Consider the following 17,608-nt stretch of genomic DNA (forward strand, 5'->3'; position numbering starts at 1 on the left):
GTATTACCGTGTATGTTAGTGAGCTAGGCTGTTTTTTTTTGTTTCAAAGTATATCTTTTTTTATTTAGTCCTTAGTATTCAATGTTAAAGACAGTCATCTATAATAAGCTTTCAAGGTTTACACAAGTTGAATTGCAGTCACTGTGGCCCCAAGTGGCAGTAATAGCCACATTTCATTTTTCTTTATACTTAGTGCCACTTTATTTGGAACACCTGCACAGTCTATTAATTCAATACAACAGCTCTGCCATTAATTATACCATTACGAAGCTCATAATGTTCAGTTTTTGTTATCAGAAATGTGTAAATTCAATTATATGTTCACTGCCGAGGTCATAGTTAAAGGTGGTGTTGTACTGGAGTACTTTATATTAAAAGTTCTCTAACTCTTTTGTCCATAAGGAGAGCAGAATATTAGAAGCGCCTCTAAATACAACATTTATTCATCCAGTACATCACCATGACCTCAATGATAAAATCTAATGAACACCTCTATGCTAGTGTCAAAAGACTGAACATTGCAGGTTTTATAAAACCAGTTTTATGGCACAACAGCTGGATTGAATTAGAATGTGCAGTTGTACCTAATAAAGTGGCCACAGTGTACTTCCCAACACTCTGGTGAGTTGGTAGCTTTAAAAACATCGTAATTAATGCGAGCTGATTGAGGGCCAGCGGAAGGCCTTCAGAAATGTGTCTAAATGTGTACTTCTTGTTTAACCTGAATGGTAAAACCTTTGAAATGATTGTCTGAGACATTATATAATGTAGTTCAACAGTACCTCAAGCAGAAAAGAGCCATGAAGTCAGTTATATCAGCTGCACAGCAATGTCTGTGTAAGGTTTGCTAACTGTAGCTAACATATAAGCCCGTGTTCATACCGGATCAAGTCAGACTGTAGCGGCCAAACCCCGGAGTTATGTCAAAAGTTGCACCGTGCGGCTGTAAGCGTCGCTCATACTGGAATCCACCAGACTTCAGTGCCGCGATGCTGTCGGTAAAAACACCAGTGACACTTTTATTTTGCAATCAACAAGCTAAAGCACCGAGTTTCCAAGAAAGCAGCTGACATCCAAATTCTATCATCGCTCGGCGCAATAAAGATAACAGCGATCAAATTAGGAAACGGTTAAAAAAAGCCTGAGAAAAAGAGTTGAAATAAACAGCAAAGTAAGATGTGAGGTAGTTTGTTGACTTGGGGGCCGTTTTATCCTGAGAGGTGCCGAGGCACTCTTCATAGCTGGCTCATTAGCCGCTGCCCTGCCCGGGCTCGGCTACTTCATGCACACTTCTCTTGCAAGAGAACAGAAAAATATGGGCCATCCCATAATATTAGGCTCCATCCTCTGCTCGGCGAGCAACACATACATACACGCTGGGATTTTATGAATGTCGTTCTAATTCATGAACTGGTGAAAGCCACTGCAATGCGGGGATTTATGTCGTTTATTTTTCACACTCAGGCAGACACAGAAATAGGAGGGAAGCTCGACAACAATAATTCCTCTGTGACCTGTGAGGTTCACTGTAAACATTCAATAAGCCTAACCACTGGAAGGAAATAGAGCATTCCAGAAAAATGAATGTACATCACAAGAAAGGAAATGACTTTGCACTGTGTTGGCGTTATGGATGTGGTGTCTGAGGAAGAAAAGATATGAACATCAACATTTCAGCACGCTTAACTGTGAAGTCTGCACAGTATCACAGGATTTCTATGTTGTTTTTCACTTTCTGGAGACCTTTGACTAATGAAGCCTCCTGCTGAAGCTTTCATTAGGGAACATTTCCATGTTTCCGTGTTTTGGGGTGAACATTTACATGTTTTATACACTCTAAATGAATAAGTTCCTCATGGATACTCTTTAAGCTCCAACAGTTCCACTGGGACTTCTCTGAGGCTGTAAATCTTTGATTTTCTTAGAAGCTAAAACTACTGTGGGCTAATTAATGTGTTAAAATGCTGCAATCACCTTCCTTAAAATGAGTTTGGTTTGGAACTTGGGAATTTGTGCTTCAATGTTTTTCTCAGTTCCTTTCTGCTCAGCTGGTGATCAAGCACCAGACATGCACGGGTGTTGGTAATTCAGATCCTTTTTTTTAATTGTAGTCATCATTTATGCAAAAAAAAAAAAAAAAAAAAAAAAAAAAGCTGGAAATGTGGCTGGTTTAGTCCAAATTTAGCCCAAAGACAGATCATATCAGTGAAGGTGGCTGTTTCACTCTTCATGTTTACATTGTACAAACACCCAGTCTAATAGATATTTTAAAGTTTCTATATGCTTAAAAAATCCCTCAAGTCATTTCTTCTTTCTATCTTAAGTGAACTGCAACCAACCAAAGAGACTTTGAGTGAAGGAGGATGTCTTAACTTGAAGTGTCTCTTTTCCCCGACCTCAGCAGATTCCTGTGCAAACGACCCTGTAGTGCTCGTGTCTCCTCACAGGACAAGCTAACATGGAAAAATGAAGTCTAAACTGTTACTACAGACAGAAATTGAACTACATATCAGACATTCTGCCTCTCTCCTCCCTTAAACCTGCTTTGATTGATTGACTTTAAGGCTAGGGTACGTAATGTATTTTAAAGTCTTTTTTTAAATATTACTTTCTTTGCATCCTCACAGCAGTCAGGTATCTGTGGCTGTCGCAGGCCTGTAATAAGCTGAGGCCCACCTGTCTGTCGACCTACATACAGAAGTATTACTAAAGCTATAGTGAGCTAGTCGCACAGAAAAAAGCCAGAATTTCCCAATGCTAACATGCTAGCTCGAGGTTTAGGTTAGCATGAGGTACAGTTAGCGATGACAGTGATGTGCTGCACTGGTTTTTCCAACATGACCAACTCCAACTTGAAGCATAAAACTTTAAGCCCACAAACGAAACTCACATTGGAACTCTGTCTATAGAAGGGCAACGGCTGGTTTATTAACCTGTCAAACACGGAGCGCACACACACACACACACACACACACACACACACACACACCTAAATGTGCACTCAGATACAGCCCTTGGGCCCCTGCCAGCGCCTCGGTTTTCTGCTGCCCATCACTGCCTGACCACGACTGATTATACTTGGCTCTCTTTCCATCCACGTAGAGGGTGATTGGATCTCATGGTTATGAGATGCAATATGGGTGGCAGAGCTGAATAGCATGGATGACTGTCAGGGAGGTGTGACTCCATGTGGGACTTGATGCAGGGAAGCATGAAGACATGCTCTCTTGTTTGACAGGAGTAACCTTAAACAACGGCTTATAGAACAGTAACTTGTGTGTCAAGGGGAAAATCCTGCAGGCTTTTACAGCCGCATCCTGTTACAGCCCAGAAGTCTCTATTGGTTTACGGAAATTTTTTGGACAGATTTCTTTTTAAGATTTTTCCTCTTATATTGCTCCCTGAAAAAGTATGAGACTGTAATTGAGAGAAATATTAGGAGGTGTTCACCCGGTTACCTTCGTCTTCATCTTAATTTAGTTGCCTTTCAAGAAGAACTACCTCTGGGAAATAAAAATTTATGCTAGTAAAAAAATGCTTGGCTGCTTTCCTGTAAAAACCAAGATCCTGTAGTGTCATCAACTTCTAACAGTGTCGCACCTTTTTACCAACTGTCCACTTTTTGTAGTTATTTGTCTATTTGTGGTTTATTTATTTGATTTTCTTTAAAAATCACAGCACTTCCTCTTCTATAATTACATTTGTCACAAAGTATCGGCAATGTTTATGTTATCTGCAAGCGACTCGTCTCACTTGGAAGAATTTATTTGGTATTTGGTGACCTGTTGTTGGATAATACATCTTTACTTCTTATTCGCTCTTTTTACTTTTATTTTAGCTCAGAAATACATTGAAGTGTAGATCTCAAATTGGAAACTTAGATGAAAAATGGTGCTAAAAAGTAAAAATAATAAAAAGCCAAATTAGTAAAATATATAAAACCGCAAGATTGAATGAAGGAGTTAAAGCAAATGAATCAACTAAAACAAGAAGAACAGCTGGGAGTGAAATGATTAAATTGAAATTCTCATCATGGAGAACTTAAAAACGGGGCCTCATCCATCATGTTGTGTCCAGCAGAAATTTCTAAAACAAGGACGGGACGATTTATTTATTTATTTTTTGACCACTTCCCTCTGGCTGCTCAGTGATCTTTAACAAAGTTTGCAAGAACACCCAAATGCATCGATGAGTCTCAAGTGAGACTTCATGACACCAATACCAATTAGAGCGAGAGCAGACATTTACTTAAGTGATGTTCAAACAGCATGTCTGCCCCATAAAGTCCCCATTACTCTCATGTCATGTTTTCCTTAAGACCCATTCAGCTCAATGACCGCAGCTCATTCTTTCACCGCCTCAGCTGATGACGTGTTTTTCATTAAGCTAAGTGGATTTTTAAATCCCAAGGTTGATATTTCAAGAGCTTTAATGGGTTGTGATTGCTTACTGTGTGCGGCCTGCGTTCTTCCACAGTCGATTGTGATGCTGACCAGAGTTCATGTCAAACTGTACCCCGTGCAGACGTGGAGACAGTCAGCACGGCGGATGAGACGTGATGCACAGATGCCATCAAATGTCAGTCTACCTGCGTTCTGTTCTGTATTTAGCTGCCAAAGTGTTTACCGTTGCCTCTCAGATCTTCAGAGTGACAGTCGCTTACATGTACGTTCGTTTGCATATTGACACCAATTTACTTTTTCAGATTTTCTGTCACATAAGAATTTAGTAAGGTTTATAGAGCTGAGAAATGTCAATCACAATCTCACGATGTCTTTGTGCCTTTCATGTGCTCCTATTTAAAGCATTCCTTTGCTTTCGCTGATCCTATTTTAAAGCCGTATTTTTAGAGAAGAAATAACTCAATTTCCTTTTTTTTTTCTTTTTTTTTTTTTACATTGAAAGTTAAATTCATGAGCAGTAAAATGCACTACAGCTCGCCTCAATACAATCAGAGGTTTGGCTGTTACAGTCTTATCTAGCGTGTGGTGGCTAATGTTAGCTAATCATGGCTAAATTTCACATTTCTGAGTTAGACTTTACATTTACTCAAAAGCAACTGTTACACAACATTTTTGCCATTTTTTTAGCTTGTCTCCAGAGCTGCCACAGTTGCTGCTGTTTAGCTGATGTTACATAGTCTTGCTTTAATGAAACCTGGGTGAGAGATGCATCATTTCTCAGGCAGCCAGACTCTGAATTGATGGTATAAATATTGTTTGTGTTGGAGGAAATAATCTGAGCAAAATATAGTCCAATGCGGCAGGACTACAAATGCTGTTAACAAGACAAGAGCATTTCTTGACTAAAGTTTGCATGACGTAAGTTGTTGCTTGCACAATGAATCTACCAAACAGCGCCCTCTGTGGCCACAGCTGGAAGCTACAGGATGACGACACAGTGAAATCATTTTCCGAGATTCTTTTCCGTCAGCAGCTTGTTTCACTGCTGTGATAATACCGTCGAGATATTCATCAGTGGCATGTAGACAAGAGTCGTGAAGTCAGCTAACTGATGATGTACAAACTGAGTTAACACTAACCACCACAAACTACTGGTCATACCAGAAGAAATAAGGCTGCAGCAGAAAAACTCCTTCAAGTATTGAGTGGTCTCTTTTTTAGTAGAAGTATTGTGTTGTTTTTTTTTCTCACGAGAGTTACATCGTCTCAGTTTAAATGGTGTTACTGGTGTTAAATAGCGTGTCCACCCTCAGTATTGGCTGTGAAAGGGACCACAATGTTTGTGTTAACTGTTGGTTTTTAACATATTGTCAATACCATGTATCTTACAGAATGAACTCCCGGGGTGAGACACCAGCTTTTAGACAGCGGCCGTAGGATTGAGTGTTGTGGGATGAGCGTTGTGCTTCTGTCTTTGCAAGTTACTAATTAGTCCCATTTGCAGCACAGGCCTGGGCCATAGCGGAGGGTGACTTTGACAAAGTGCCTGGGCTGAAATACACTCTAAGCTCCACACTGCAATACTGCGCTAGCGATTAAGTGGCAGAGGGCTAATGGTTGAGGGGGGAGGGGAGGAGGTTGCGTGTGACCTGGTGTTAGGTGGGAAGCATCATGGCTCTCTTTCGTCTAACAAGTCTCTTTACTCTGGTTCTTAATCCCAAATTGAATCTACAAGGTGCCCTTGGGAAAAGTACTTAATCCTGAATAGCTCCAATAACTTCCAAGCAATGCATAATGTTGGCAAAATATATAAGTTGCCTACAGGTGCACAGTTAAGACAGCGTTTTGTAATATATGTTGATTGATAGCTTGTAGTTTAGTTTGAAGGTGATGCAGAAATGGTTATGCTGTTAAGGACTGCGTTCTAATTGATGGCAAGCTCAAGGAGGTTTGAACAGCTGCCTCCAGCTCCGTACACCTTGGCGATATGGCAAGTCCTCCAGAGACAATTATCCACACACATTAGCACTGCTAAGCATGCCTGCATGCTCACAAACCTCAATGGCTGGAACAACAAGAGAAGAATTTAGTTAGCAGAAAGTGCAGGTGGCTGAGTGAGAGGATTAATTACATTCTAAAGGGGATATCTAAGGTGTGACACGGTTTGCCTCTCAAAGCGACACGACTGTGACTTCTGAATATGACAGGTACTCAGGTGAGAGAAGGCTGGATGGACTGAGCTTTGTCTTTTTCTCAGCCTGAGAATCTAATTAAAGTGAATCTGCTCAAATAAAGGAGAAGGCCAGGAACAGATCCTTGTGTAATCTATAGCTGCTGTGAAATTCAGACGCTGAGGTCAAGAGGAGACACGTCAGCGATGAAGATATCAGCATATTCTTTTGAAAACCTTGAGGTTTTCTTTACCCTGTTCTTTAAGCGTGTGCGTTGCTGTAGCTCTGGACCAGATTCCTGTAGTGGTGACTGCACTAAATCGAGAACACTACAGCTGAAGGCTAGATATAAATCTGGCTGCCGCCTGTAATATGGAGAGGGAGATGCAATTTTTCAATTTTAATCACAAACAAACACATATGCCTGCATGTGCACACAGATGAACACACTTCCTCTCAGCGAAACATTACAAATTAATGGATATTGTGTTCGATAGCATGTTTGACACGACAATATGCTTCTGTAACACTTGGGCTCTTTGTACTCCATCACAGGGGCCCTTTCAGTGTTAGTTCTGTTAACAGAAACCTTGATGAAATACGTTGATCAGCAAGACGAGAGCGATGAGAAGACAGCAGCGACGTCATGAAATGCTAACTGTGACTATATCAACGTGCTGTTGATGAAAAAAGACTCAAATATAGTTTATGTAAAAAAAAACAAAACAAAACAGAATCTGTCTTATTTTCGCTGCAGTTTCCCGCGCTGCAGGCGCCTTTTCAGACTCGGAGTAATTTCTATGTGCTACTTTACGGAGAATAAGTAAAATAATGATGAATGATTTCTTTATACCCGCAGAGGGAGGGGGTCCTCTTTCAAGGAGCTGCCATGTTTCTACAGTAGCCCAGAAAGCGCTGTAGAAAGCGCTTTTCACATTTTTTGCGAGTTCAAAGTTTGTCCTGCATGCTAATAGTGAACAAAGGGTGTTAAGTTGATTGCAATCTGCAACCTCACCTCTAGATGCCACTAAACACCACAGACAGGTCCTTTAAGGCTCACCACAATGAAACAGGTAGATTTACAAAATGCTCGGTTATTCTATTTCATCAAATAACAGAAGGCTAAAGAAAATAGATTGGCTGAAATGTTAAATATAATCTGATGACTAAACTAAAATGTCAACAGTTTTCATTGACTTAGACTAGACTAAAACTGTTATGTTTTCTTTGACTAAGACTGAAATCTCCAGCTAAAGAAAAACGGTAAGAGGTTGAGTAAATATGCAAAAAGCAGACAAAGACATTTGACGCAGGACCAAGGCTGAGACTAAATAAAAGGATAGTGTTTATTTTGTCAGCTATTTCGCACTCCTGGCTCGCTGGGCGGGTGAGTATAGTGACCCGTGATTAGAGCACGATGCTTGAATGTCACTCAGTAATAAACTACCTGGGCTGGAGGTTTTATTCCCTGTTTGTATGGCCTGTTTTTTTGTGTTATGGGATCTATTCCCTGTAAGTGGACCGCCTGAGGGCTCAGCAAATCACACACTGCACCCTTCATGTTTAAGTGTTCATCACCTTCATCAGTGCCTCTCATAGCTGCACGCAGAGCCAGAGGGTTCCTCCAAAGTCTGCACTTTTATTTCCTCTTCCCAAGACAAATGTCAAGTATCTGGGCTTTAGCAGGGAGCATGGCCCACCCGTCTGCCGCCAGTGGTGTGGAGACAGCTAGATAAATGCGCGGCTACAATGCGTCTGGCTTGCACCGGAGGCAAGGAGCCACGGCGCAATGCGAGGCCGTGCCGTGATAGCGACAGAAGGATTTTAATCATCGCCTCTCCCCAGGAATGACACCAGCGCCGCACGGGGTAACAGAGATAGAGAGCGAGGGGGGCTGGCACCCAGCAGACAAACAACAGCCTTGCAACATCGCCGTGTGGATTAGCAGTGTCGCTCTGCGAGAAGTATGTGTGCTTCTGGCCAGGCGGGAGGAAAAACATGTCGCTGGTTTTTTTCTAACGTGCTGGAATCAGGATTCATGGCATCATTAACCACCGCCAATATCTCTCAGGCTCCAACACACCAAGCTGATATTAAATAAGTATATCAATTGTGTGTGAATCCTATCTGTGGTTTAGTGAGACCATTCATTTGTCTCACTGCTGGCTTAAGATCTGAACATCTTTCTCTAGTTTATTTTACCTTGTAGGAGCCATCCGTTGCAGATGTTATTATAGTCCAACCATTATCCAGCTTCCTCCTCAGCTTTACTTCTCCTGAATGTTTAAAGATGCCTCTTTCAAGTCTAGACATGCATGCTTTGTCTCTGTGGTATTGTTGTGTGGTGTGAAGAACAGAAAAGTTTTGCTTTGTTTGTGTCTAGCTAGTATTAAGGGAGCCTTGCAGGATTGAAGGCTTGAAGTAACCTTTCTGATGCAACTCAGCAAACAGGGTTCACAGGTGTCACTACAGCAGGCACCAGAGCAGTGGTGGTGCTCTTTAATTGGCTACGAGGTTACACTGTGGAAGAAACTACAGAGAGGTGATGAATGGGTGGATGGAGGATGGATGCAAGGGATAAACGGAGCAGATGGGTGAATATCCACAGCACAGAGACGGACGCATGAATTCTCAGCATAAAAGCATTAGGCTGGAAAAAAAAAAAGACACAGACGACAGTTTTGACTTTGCTGTTGAGGCTTAACTGAAGGAGAGAAAGGCAGTCGTGTTTTCCCCCATTGCTGTGTGACAGCGTCCCACTGTTCATTATTTGATGCAGGACTGAAATTGCGTGTTTTGTAGAGCAACAGCAAAAGATTATTGCTTTATTGACCACCGTCATCCCACTGTAAGCCCACTGGCAGGGACTTTGGAGAAAAAGAAGTGGACGGCTCACTATAATTTAGCTAACTGAGCCATTTAGTTAGAGCAGCCAATAACAGTTTTCAGCTGGAGGGGCTGTAATGACATTAATAAAGGATGGCAGAGAGAGAGAAAATTAAACACTTAATGGAATTGTTTATTTTCTAGTACAGCCATGGTTAACGGTCAAAAGGCGTCTTCATTTTTCTCTTAAAGTGTTTTTGACCCGCTTTTCTTGATTTGTTTGTCCGTCGTCCTTTGTTCCTGGATTAAGCTTAATTACAAATACTATGTGTATGTGTGTGAGAGAGAGAGTGTGTGTGCTTTGTACTTGTTCTATTCTTGAAAGGACCACACTCGCAAGGTCAAGATATCCTTCTTCAGGATGAAGCAAGAATGAGGGCCAGGTCAGACATGTTGTGATGAGGGTTGTGGTTTTGCACTGGGATAAAAAACAGCACCTGCCAGTCAGGGTCATAACTCAAGTCAAAACCGAACACACGAACCTGATATACACAGTGGACCTTAATCGTGATAGTGACAGCAGTTTATCAGAAATCTGTTGATATACTACATCCACAGACCCATTTACAATTAATGCAGTATCTAATGTTAGCGTTTTAATGTTGTTTTTCTGCCCATGGCCACAGTGTAAGCAGCTAATGCAGCGCTACTTTCCCCGGTGCAGATTAACTGACAATGTAAACAAATTTAGGCTCACAGGATGGGCTCAGGTGTCGTCTACAGCCAGCTAATCAGCTGCCTCCATGTTCAAATTATACTTCCTGTTTACATCACGGGAACTGAAATGCATAATTGAAATAAGAAAACAACATGGGTGACAAAACCCATAACAATCACTTTTTTTTCCCGTCATAGGTATCAGTGTAACAGTATGTGCAGTATTCACTCAGAGATGTTTGCCTCTAAGCCGAGAACCTTTTATCTTGTGAGGCAGCTGGATTCACAAGAGCAGCACAGAAGCCATCTTGGCAGGCTTCAAGTTATGCACTTGTGGCCAAACCACAGGCGTGAGGACCAATCAGGGTCCTATGAGGAGCTCCTGGCAGCTGCAGGTGGTGTGCGGGTGTGACGACGGCGAGGAAAGAGACTGCTCATTTGAGAGCAACAATGGCCGCTCCTAAAGAGGTTATTGAGGTGCTCCTATAGCATCAGATATGTCAGAACAGGAGAGTACCATTTCCTCCTGACTGGCTTCGGCCTACTGTGCATATGATTCGTTGATCTGATTGGTTGAAGTTAGCCTGTGATAGACAGATGGTTCATCCAATCCCCTGCCAAGTATTTTCTGAAAGTGCCTGCCCTTTTCCAGTTTCCATGGACGACTTCCCAGATGGTTCGGTGCAACAAACCATCTGGTGCATCGGGTTAGACAACCTGTGGACATGCAGGCAAAAATATGAAAAATACCAAACCATTTGAAATTGCACAAATACTTTATTACTGTGCCTGTAGCAGTATGTACCACTCACATACCAAATAATGGTGTTTTTGAGAACCAGTGTATAATGAAAATAACTATACTGTTACATGATGTGTGTGCCATTAGCCTGTAAATCAAGGTACAGTACATGTGTAAGAGTACGAGAAAGGAAGTGAAGATCTATTTTTAAAGATCACTTCTTTTTTTTCCTCCTTCATTTTGAGTCATGGCAACCTGACAAAGTCTGATATTCACCCTCCTCTTAGCTCTGGTTCATCAACTTCTGAGTAAATATCGAGCTTTCTTAGCAGCTAAATGTTCCACTATGTTCACCAGCGATTTGCTAACCGTCTGTCTGCAGTGGGAGTAAAAAACAGGTATAAATCTACCTCGACTTCTTCAAATCCACCGGTGGAATCTGCAAACATCCTCGGTAATTCCAGGTCTAAGAACAACACAGCCCTCATCAAGGGTACAGCTGATTGAGAATTCTTCAGTTCATGTAATGAGCAAATAGCTCCAGCGTTTTTTTTTTTTTTTTTCCTCGTCGTGAGAATGGGCCTCAATTACATGTCAAATTTCTGTGCAATTTAAAGGATTATGAGAAATTCTTCAGGTGCCAACTCTAAGCAAGAGTCTGTCTTTGATCTGCTTCATCAGGCTGTGAATGTGATAAAGCAGCTAAAAATGATTCATTTATTCAGGAACTGTGTGCTGTGGCTTTGTGGGGTTCGTAATGAGTAATCTGCCATGTTCTGTAGGAATCTTTAATAAGTGCCATTTAATGAATGAAACACATTGTGTGGTAAGTCATTAACTTTGTGAGCAACAGTGATTGCTTTTGAAGGATTAGGACACTTTTCTTTGCATTTAAATTCATGCCGTTAATTTTTCTGGAATTATCATCCTCGCAGTCAGGAGATAAAGTTGAGATTGGAAAAAATGTCATTAATGAGAAGATTTCTTTTCGAGCTTTTTTAGTATTTTGTGCATGTGTGCCACATCTTGGCCTGACACTGGTTGTATCATACAGCAGCTCAGGTGCAAACCACAGACAAATGCCAGTCATTTGATGCCAGTGTTGTCACATCTCTGATCTTTTTCTGATACAGATCAATCAAGACAGGGGGACAGACAGATAATGCCTCCCCTGGCGGCTAAAATGTCCCTTTGCATGTGCTCACTTTTCTGACAACGTCTTAACATCCTCATCATATGTCAGACCGCTAAACTATTTGGAGTGACAGCACATTTGAGGGCACATAAGAGTCATAAATCATTGCTGTTCTGTAAACAACCAGCCATTATGGAAATATCCATTAACCTAAGTCATGTATTCTTGTAATTACTACTTGAAGAGTTGCAGTTAACAGTCTGAATTCATGTTTTTAAGGCCATCTATTTTGACAAGAATAAATCCTTCCAGTACTCCAGAAGTGTTCTTCTTGTCACCTAGCTGCTGAAATAATTTTAGGGCTGGAGGTGTAATTTTGTTGATGTCTTTTAGTCACGCTTTTTCAATGCTTTCATATTAAAGACCAGGACTTGCAGTGAACTTGAGGCATTTAAAGCTCTGTTGATTCTGACCACCATCAGGAAGAAGAAATAGGAAAATACAGACGAAAGTAACATTTCCGAAACACACTGTGTCACCTAAAGCAGTAATTACCAATGAGAAAAGACTGTAGAGCTCAACTGATTAAAAGAAACTGCGAATTGATTTTAAAAAATAAGGGTTATATGTCCATCATTTGAAAGGCCTGAGCATGTGTTGCAGTGAGAGTGTGTGAAAACTAGCAAGCAGACAGTGAAGTCTAAATAGTTAGTTAGTTGTTGAAATGTCCACCTTCAGCCACTTCAGGTGGTTGTGGTAATGGTAGCAAAAATGCTAACCAAAATCAACTAAACATGGACAATTATGTATGAAAACAACATGGCATGCTACCCACTGTTATATTCAGTGTTAAGTAACATCCTGTTTAATATTTATTAAGAGGTGAGGGAGTTAATCTGAGGGTTCAGTATGTTGGCCTAAACCACATTTACTCCCTCTCTTCCTCTCTCCTCAGGTGTCATCAGAACAGCTCTCCCCAACATGGACCGGGAGACGAGGGACCAGTATGTTCTCGTCATCCAGGCCAAAGACATGGTCGGCCAGATGGGCGGCCTCTCCGGCACCACCTCTGTCACTGTCACGCTAACAGATGTCAATGACAACCCGCCTCGGTTCGCTCACAGTAAGATTCCGCTTCTGATTGTCCCTACAGGGTCGATTAAGCTTGTCATGTACGGTACATGTCATGTTCTCAACAGCTCGGCAATCAGAATAAAACCTCCAACTCCTTGATTCTCTTATTCACAGGATTTTTTTGTTCTAGCTGAATGGGCCTTTAAATATCTCTTATCATGAGAAAACCACTTGAACTCAGACAAGCAAAGGAGGGCATACTTAGTACTGTCTGCAGTGAATGCAGTGGCACGAAAAAGACTGGGCTGCCAAAAAGACAGCATTGGAAAATATCAAATTTGTTTTATGTAACAAGACTAGAATAATTTTTGGTCGAATACAATTGAAAACAAAGTACTCGTAAATCTCAGAAGAAAACCACACTAGTGAAGTGCTCATCGGTGAACCTCATCTCGTCCACTCTCTGAGGTTATGTTAACTGCCTTCCTAACCTCGTTCTTGTTTATCTCTGTAACTTCCCCACGTTTGTACTTTTCAGCAAACATTTCAACTTTCACGACCAAATTAAAAAACAGCCTTCCTGCAAGGTGTGCACCTCCGCGCTTCACTCTTCAGCAGAGCAGGGGGGCTGCTTTGGCGTCGGATACCAGGATCAATCAGGCTCCGTTTTTTTGTTGTCAGCCTATTTCACGGCCTGCTAATGGGTTCCAGGCCGAGCTTTAGGATTCAAAGGCATGCAGTGCTTCTCATGATAATCCGAAGCGCCGGCAATCGGTTTACCGCTGATAGCCCAACCACTGTCTGGCTGGTGCACTCACCACCGGACTGCCATGAAGCAGAGTCAATTTGCAGGCCCCTGGGGGAAAGAAAGGTTCAAGTTTGCACAACAAGTCATCAATGCAGTTTTAACCCAGTCCTGTCACGCTGGGGAAAAAAAGAGACTTTGGAGAAGTTTTAGGTTTTGCTCCTGCCGTCGCACTCCCAGGGTCATGGGTCAGAATCGATAGACCATTATGGAGCATCAGAGCTGATAGAGATGGGAGCTATAGCTAGTCCTTGGAAGAAACGAGGGGAAAGAAGCCAAGGTTAGCTGCATGAGAGGACAGGCTGCGGGGGAGGTGTGGGGAGAAGGGAAAAGAGGTAGGTGCAGGGGCAAAACGGTGAGAGGAAAGCAATTCTTTGGTCTTTTAAAGAGCTGCTATTCCACGGCAAATTAAAAAGCCATTATAAAGATTACATGGCGGCAAACAATGTCAGGCAGATTAGCATTTAGACGGTGGCTGAGGGAGACACTGTGAGGAACACAGAAAGGTCTGGTAATGAGCTCTGCCATGGTGATTGGAGAGATTATGATTATGAATATGATTCCCTTCTTTATTCTTATAAGAGTACTTTAAATCCGAAGGGTCAGACAAAAGCTCAAGGAACACAATGGAGAGTTTCAGAGTAATAGAATCTTCAAGTGGACATTTCATCCCCTGAAAGGTACCAAAGGGATCTAAACCCGACTCATGGTTTTTTTCTTACTTTCTGCGTTTTTGGTCGAAGAAATAACCCATTACACCCAGATAACATTTAGGGGGTTCTGTATTTTGCCAGCAACTTGCAGAAATTTGACAACTGAAATCAGTCTTTGCTTTCTTAATTGCGTATTTTACTTTTCTATTGCCATCTCCACTGCCTGTGCTGCAGTATGAAAAGCCAAGTGCTCCATTCCGTGTCTCACCACTGCTGCCTGTTGTGTTATGCAACATGAATTTATTGAGGAGCCACACAACCGAATCAAAGCTGAAGGGGTATAACGAAAGCTGAGCCGCTTGAAGGTGAGTTGGTGGTGAAATAAGCACATCCATTATTAGCATCCCCTCCTGTCCTTCCTTTCCCAGAGAACTATCAGTACACGGTGCTGGAGTCACTGCCGGTGCAGTCTGTGGTGGCCAGAATCAAAGCGGCTGACGCTGATATAGGCTCCAACGCAGAGATGGACTATAGGATCATGGACGGGGACGGGCCTGGCATGTTCAACATAACAACAGATGAGGACACACAAGACGGGATCATCATCCTTCTAAAGGTACTGCATATTCATAAAAGCCGTGTACCAGGTGTGGGTTTGAGTATTGTTGTTATTGATTGTACCACATCAAATACCACAAAATCTCAATTTTTTTTCTACATTTCTACATTGTTCCTCCCTACTGAATGCCAAACTGTGAGCGCTACATGTCTGTATTTATTTTTGTGTCCAGAAGCGAACATGTCATCACACTGTGGAACAAAATAAGTAGCCAATCCACAGATATGAATGAATCCTGACTTTTTCATAGTGAAATATTAAAGCATAAGTCCGTAAAAAGTCCTCAACCAACAACGAATTGATCCTATCAGGGCTGATGCAGTTTATTCCTCTGTGCCACAGAGCTCCACTGTTGTCCAAAAACTATTGAAAATACATTATTGAGATACACACTTGCACTCGGCGACATGTTCTTTCATTACCATGAACATGGGCAACATGGGCATTGTAGTTTATTTTGAGTGCCCTGTACACCATCTACTGTAAATATTTACAAGGACACCAAATGTGTATTGATCCACAGCTGAAAGTAGTCCCCAACAAACTTACTATTCACTCCTGTTTGAGTAGTGTTTGCAAAGAACTACAGTGGCCAGCTGTTTCTTTAAAAACAGCTGGCCACTGGTATTTGTGACTTGTTTTTTGAATGATTGCAGTATTTAGTAGGAATGATGGGGCTGCATGCACAGACAGTCAGAAAGTATTAAGAGACAGCACTCAAGCATTGTTGGTTTTGGTCTTTTCGCACACTTTTATGGTGACGCACAGAAAGTGATGCATTCTTGGGTTATGATGAACAGACCCACTGTGGTCTTTAAGCACCAGGCAGCATTTGTTTGTTTGCTGCAGGATTTTCGGATAACTGCCTCTCCCAGTTTCCATTATTCCCCTTCACCCTTTCACTCTTAGTCGATAATCACCAATGACAAATCAGCATTGACTGTCTCCAGCAGCTTTGACTGAAGTAAGCATCCAATGGTTAATCGAACCACAGCAGCACACAGAGATCTCTGTAGGCAGTGATAGAGGGACTAGAGACATTTTAAAGCGGGAAAAAAAAAACTCTCACCATGGGAACCAGGATGCTATAAATAATTGCCTACAGTGATAAGTAAAACTTCTCAAGTTAAATGTGTAACAAAGCCATTTACTTGCTTCTACAGCACATTTGTTGCACGTTCTTGCCTCACTTTTGGATGCACCAGAGCTCGTGGCCCATACTTTACATTTCAGGGTTTCAGAGGACTTGAAATGATCTCCTCAGGCCACTTGGAAGTGACAGTTCATTGCTGCAGCTCTTTTGTAGGGGAGGGAGAGCCATTGTTGGACACGAGCAATTCTTGTCAGATGGGCCAATTTGATCCTTTGTTTGTTTTGCACCAAGCTCAAACAATTACAACAATGGAGCGAGTCACTGACAATGAAACTGTCAAATCAATGTTCTCCTGCAGTATATTATATGTTGCAATAGGGAGTTCCAGACAAAATGACAAAATGTTTCAAAAGCATTCATTTCAGAATGTTGTGTGCCTTCGTTAAAATCAATATGATTGCTTTCACAGCACAAAGTAACTATAATCCATCAGAAAATGACTGTTTAAGTCTGACTCCTTGTTAAATTGTAATGGCTCTTTAGAATCAGCATCTTTAATTGGGATCAATATCTCAGCATTGTTTGAATGATTTACAGATTACACACATATATAAGCTGTTCTTTCGCCCTTGGCACCCTGACTGTGCAGTCTCTCCAACAAAGGACTGAACATTGTTAACCACTTCAAACCCCACGTCTCTTATTTTGACAAGAAAAGTGAACATCTCTCACACATGTTCATGTATTCTTCCTGTCTGTCACCTCCAGCCTCTAGACTTTGAAACGAAGAGCAGCTTCTCTCTGAGAATCGAAGCCACAAACAGGAACATTGACTCCAACTTCTTGAGTTTGGGCCCATTTAGCGACACGACATCTGTCAAGGTGACAGTGGAAGATGTGAACGAGCCACCCCTCTTTTCCTCGCCACTTAGCAAGATGGTCGTTTCGGAGGACGCCAAAGTGGGCACCTCAATTGGGAGAGTCTCTGCCCATGACCCTGACACCTCCAACAATGCCATCAGGTACTAACGATTTGCATTTAAAAACTACAAATCTTATAGTGTTAAAAGCTGTTCTCCAGAGCTGTTTGTTAAAGAAGAAACCCCAAGAGGAAATCCTTGTAAAGCTCCCAAATCAAGCAAAGATTAAGTTGTTCATTAAGGGGTTAATCCATTCAACGACTCCACATTATCTACAAACACAGAATCCGTAGCCCCTCGAAAGACCCTGTGTGGCTGTCACAATGACAATGCCAGATGGTGGGAGGGCTAAGGAGTGCAGCATTTGCAAAACTGAAATGCCATCTTGAACGAGAGAAGGGCATTCCTGCAGGAGGGTCAGAGCTCAACACTTGTGCCATGGCATTTATG

At 41.9% G+C, this 17,608-nt stretch overlaps 1 protein-coding gene across 1 annotated transcript in view; it reads left to right on the forward strand.

The window, feature by feature from the left end:
* The window catches only part of LOC143340181 (cadherin-7-like), a 100,059-nt gene that overhangs the window by 54,370 nt on the left and 28,081 nt on the right, over nucleotides 1–17,608 (forward strand). The window contains exons 5-7 of the mRNA XM_076761839.1: nucleotides 12,950–13,117; nucleotides 14,955–15,142; nucleotides 17,007–17,260. Coding sequence (XP_076617954.1) covers nucleotides 12,950–13,117; nucleotides 14,955–15,142; nucleotides 17,007–17,260 — 610 coding nt within the window. The remainder of the gene's footprint in view (nucleotides 1–12,949; nucleotides 13,118–14,954; nucleotides 15,143–17,006; nucleotides 17,261–17,608) is intronic.

The sequence above is a fragment of the Chaetodon auriga genome, chromosome 21, assembly GCF_051107435.1.
Source record: "Chaetodon auriga isolate fChaAug3 chromosome 21, fChaAug3.hap1, whole genome shotgun sequence".
Taxonomy (NCBI): Eukaryota; Metazoa; Chordata; class Actinopteri; order Chaetodontiformes; family Chaetodontidae; genus Chaetodon; species Chaetodon auriga.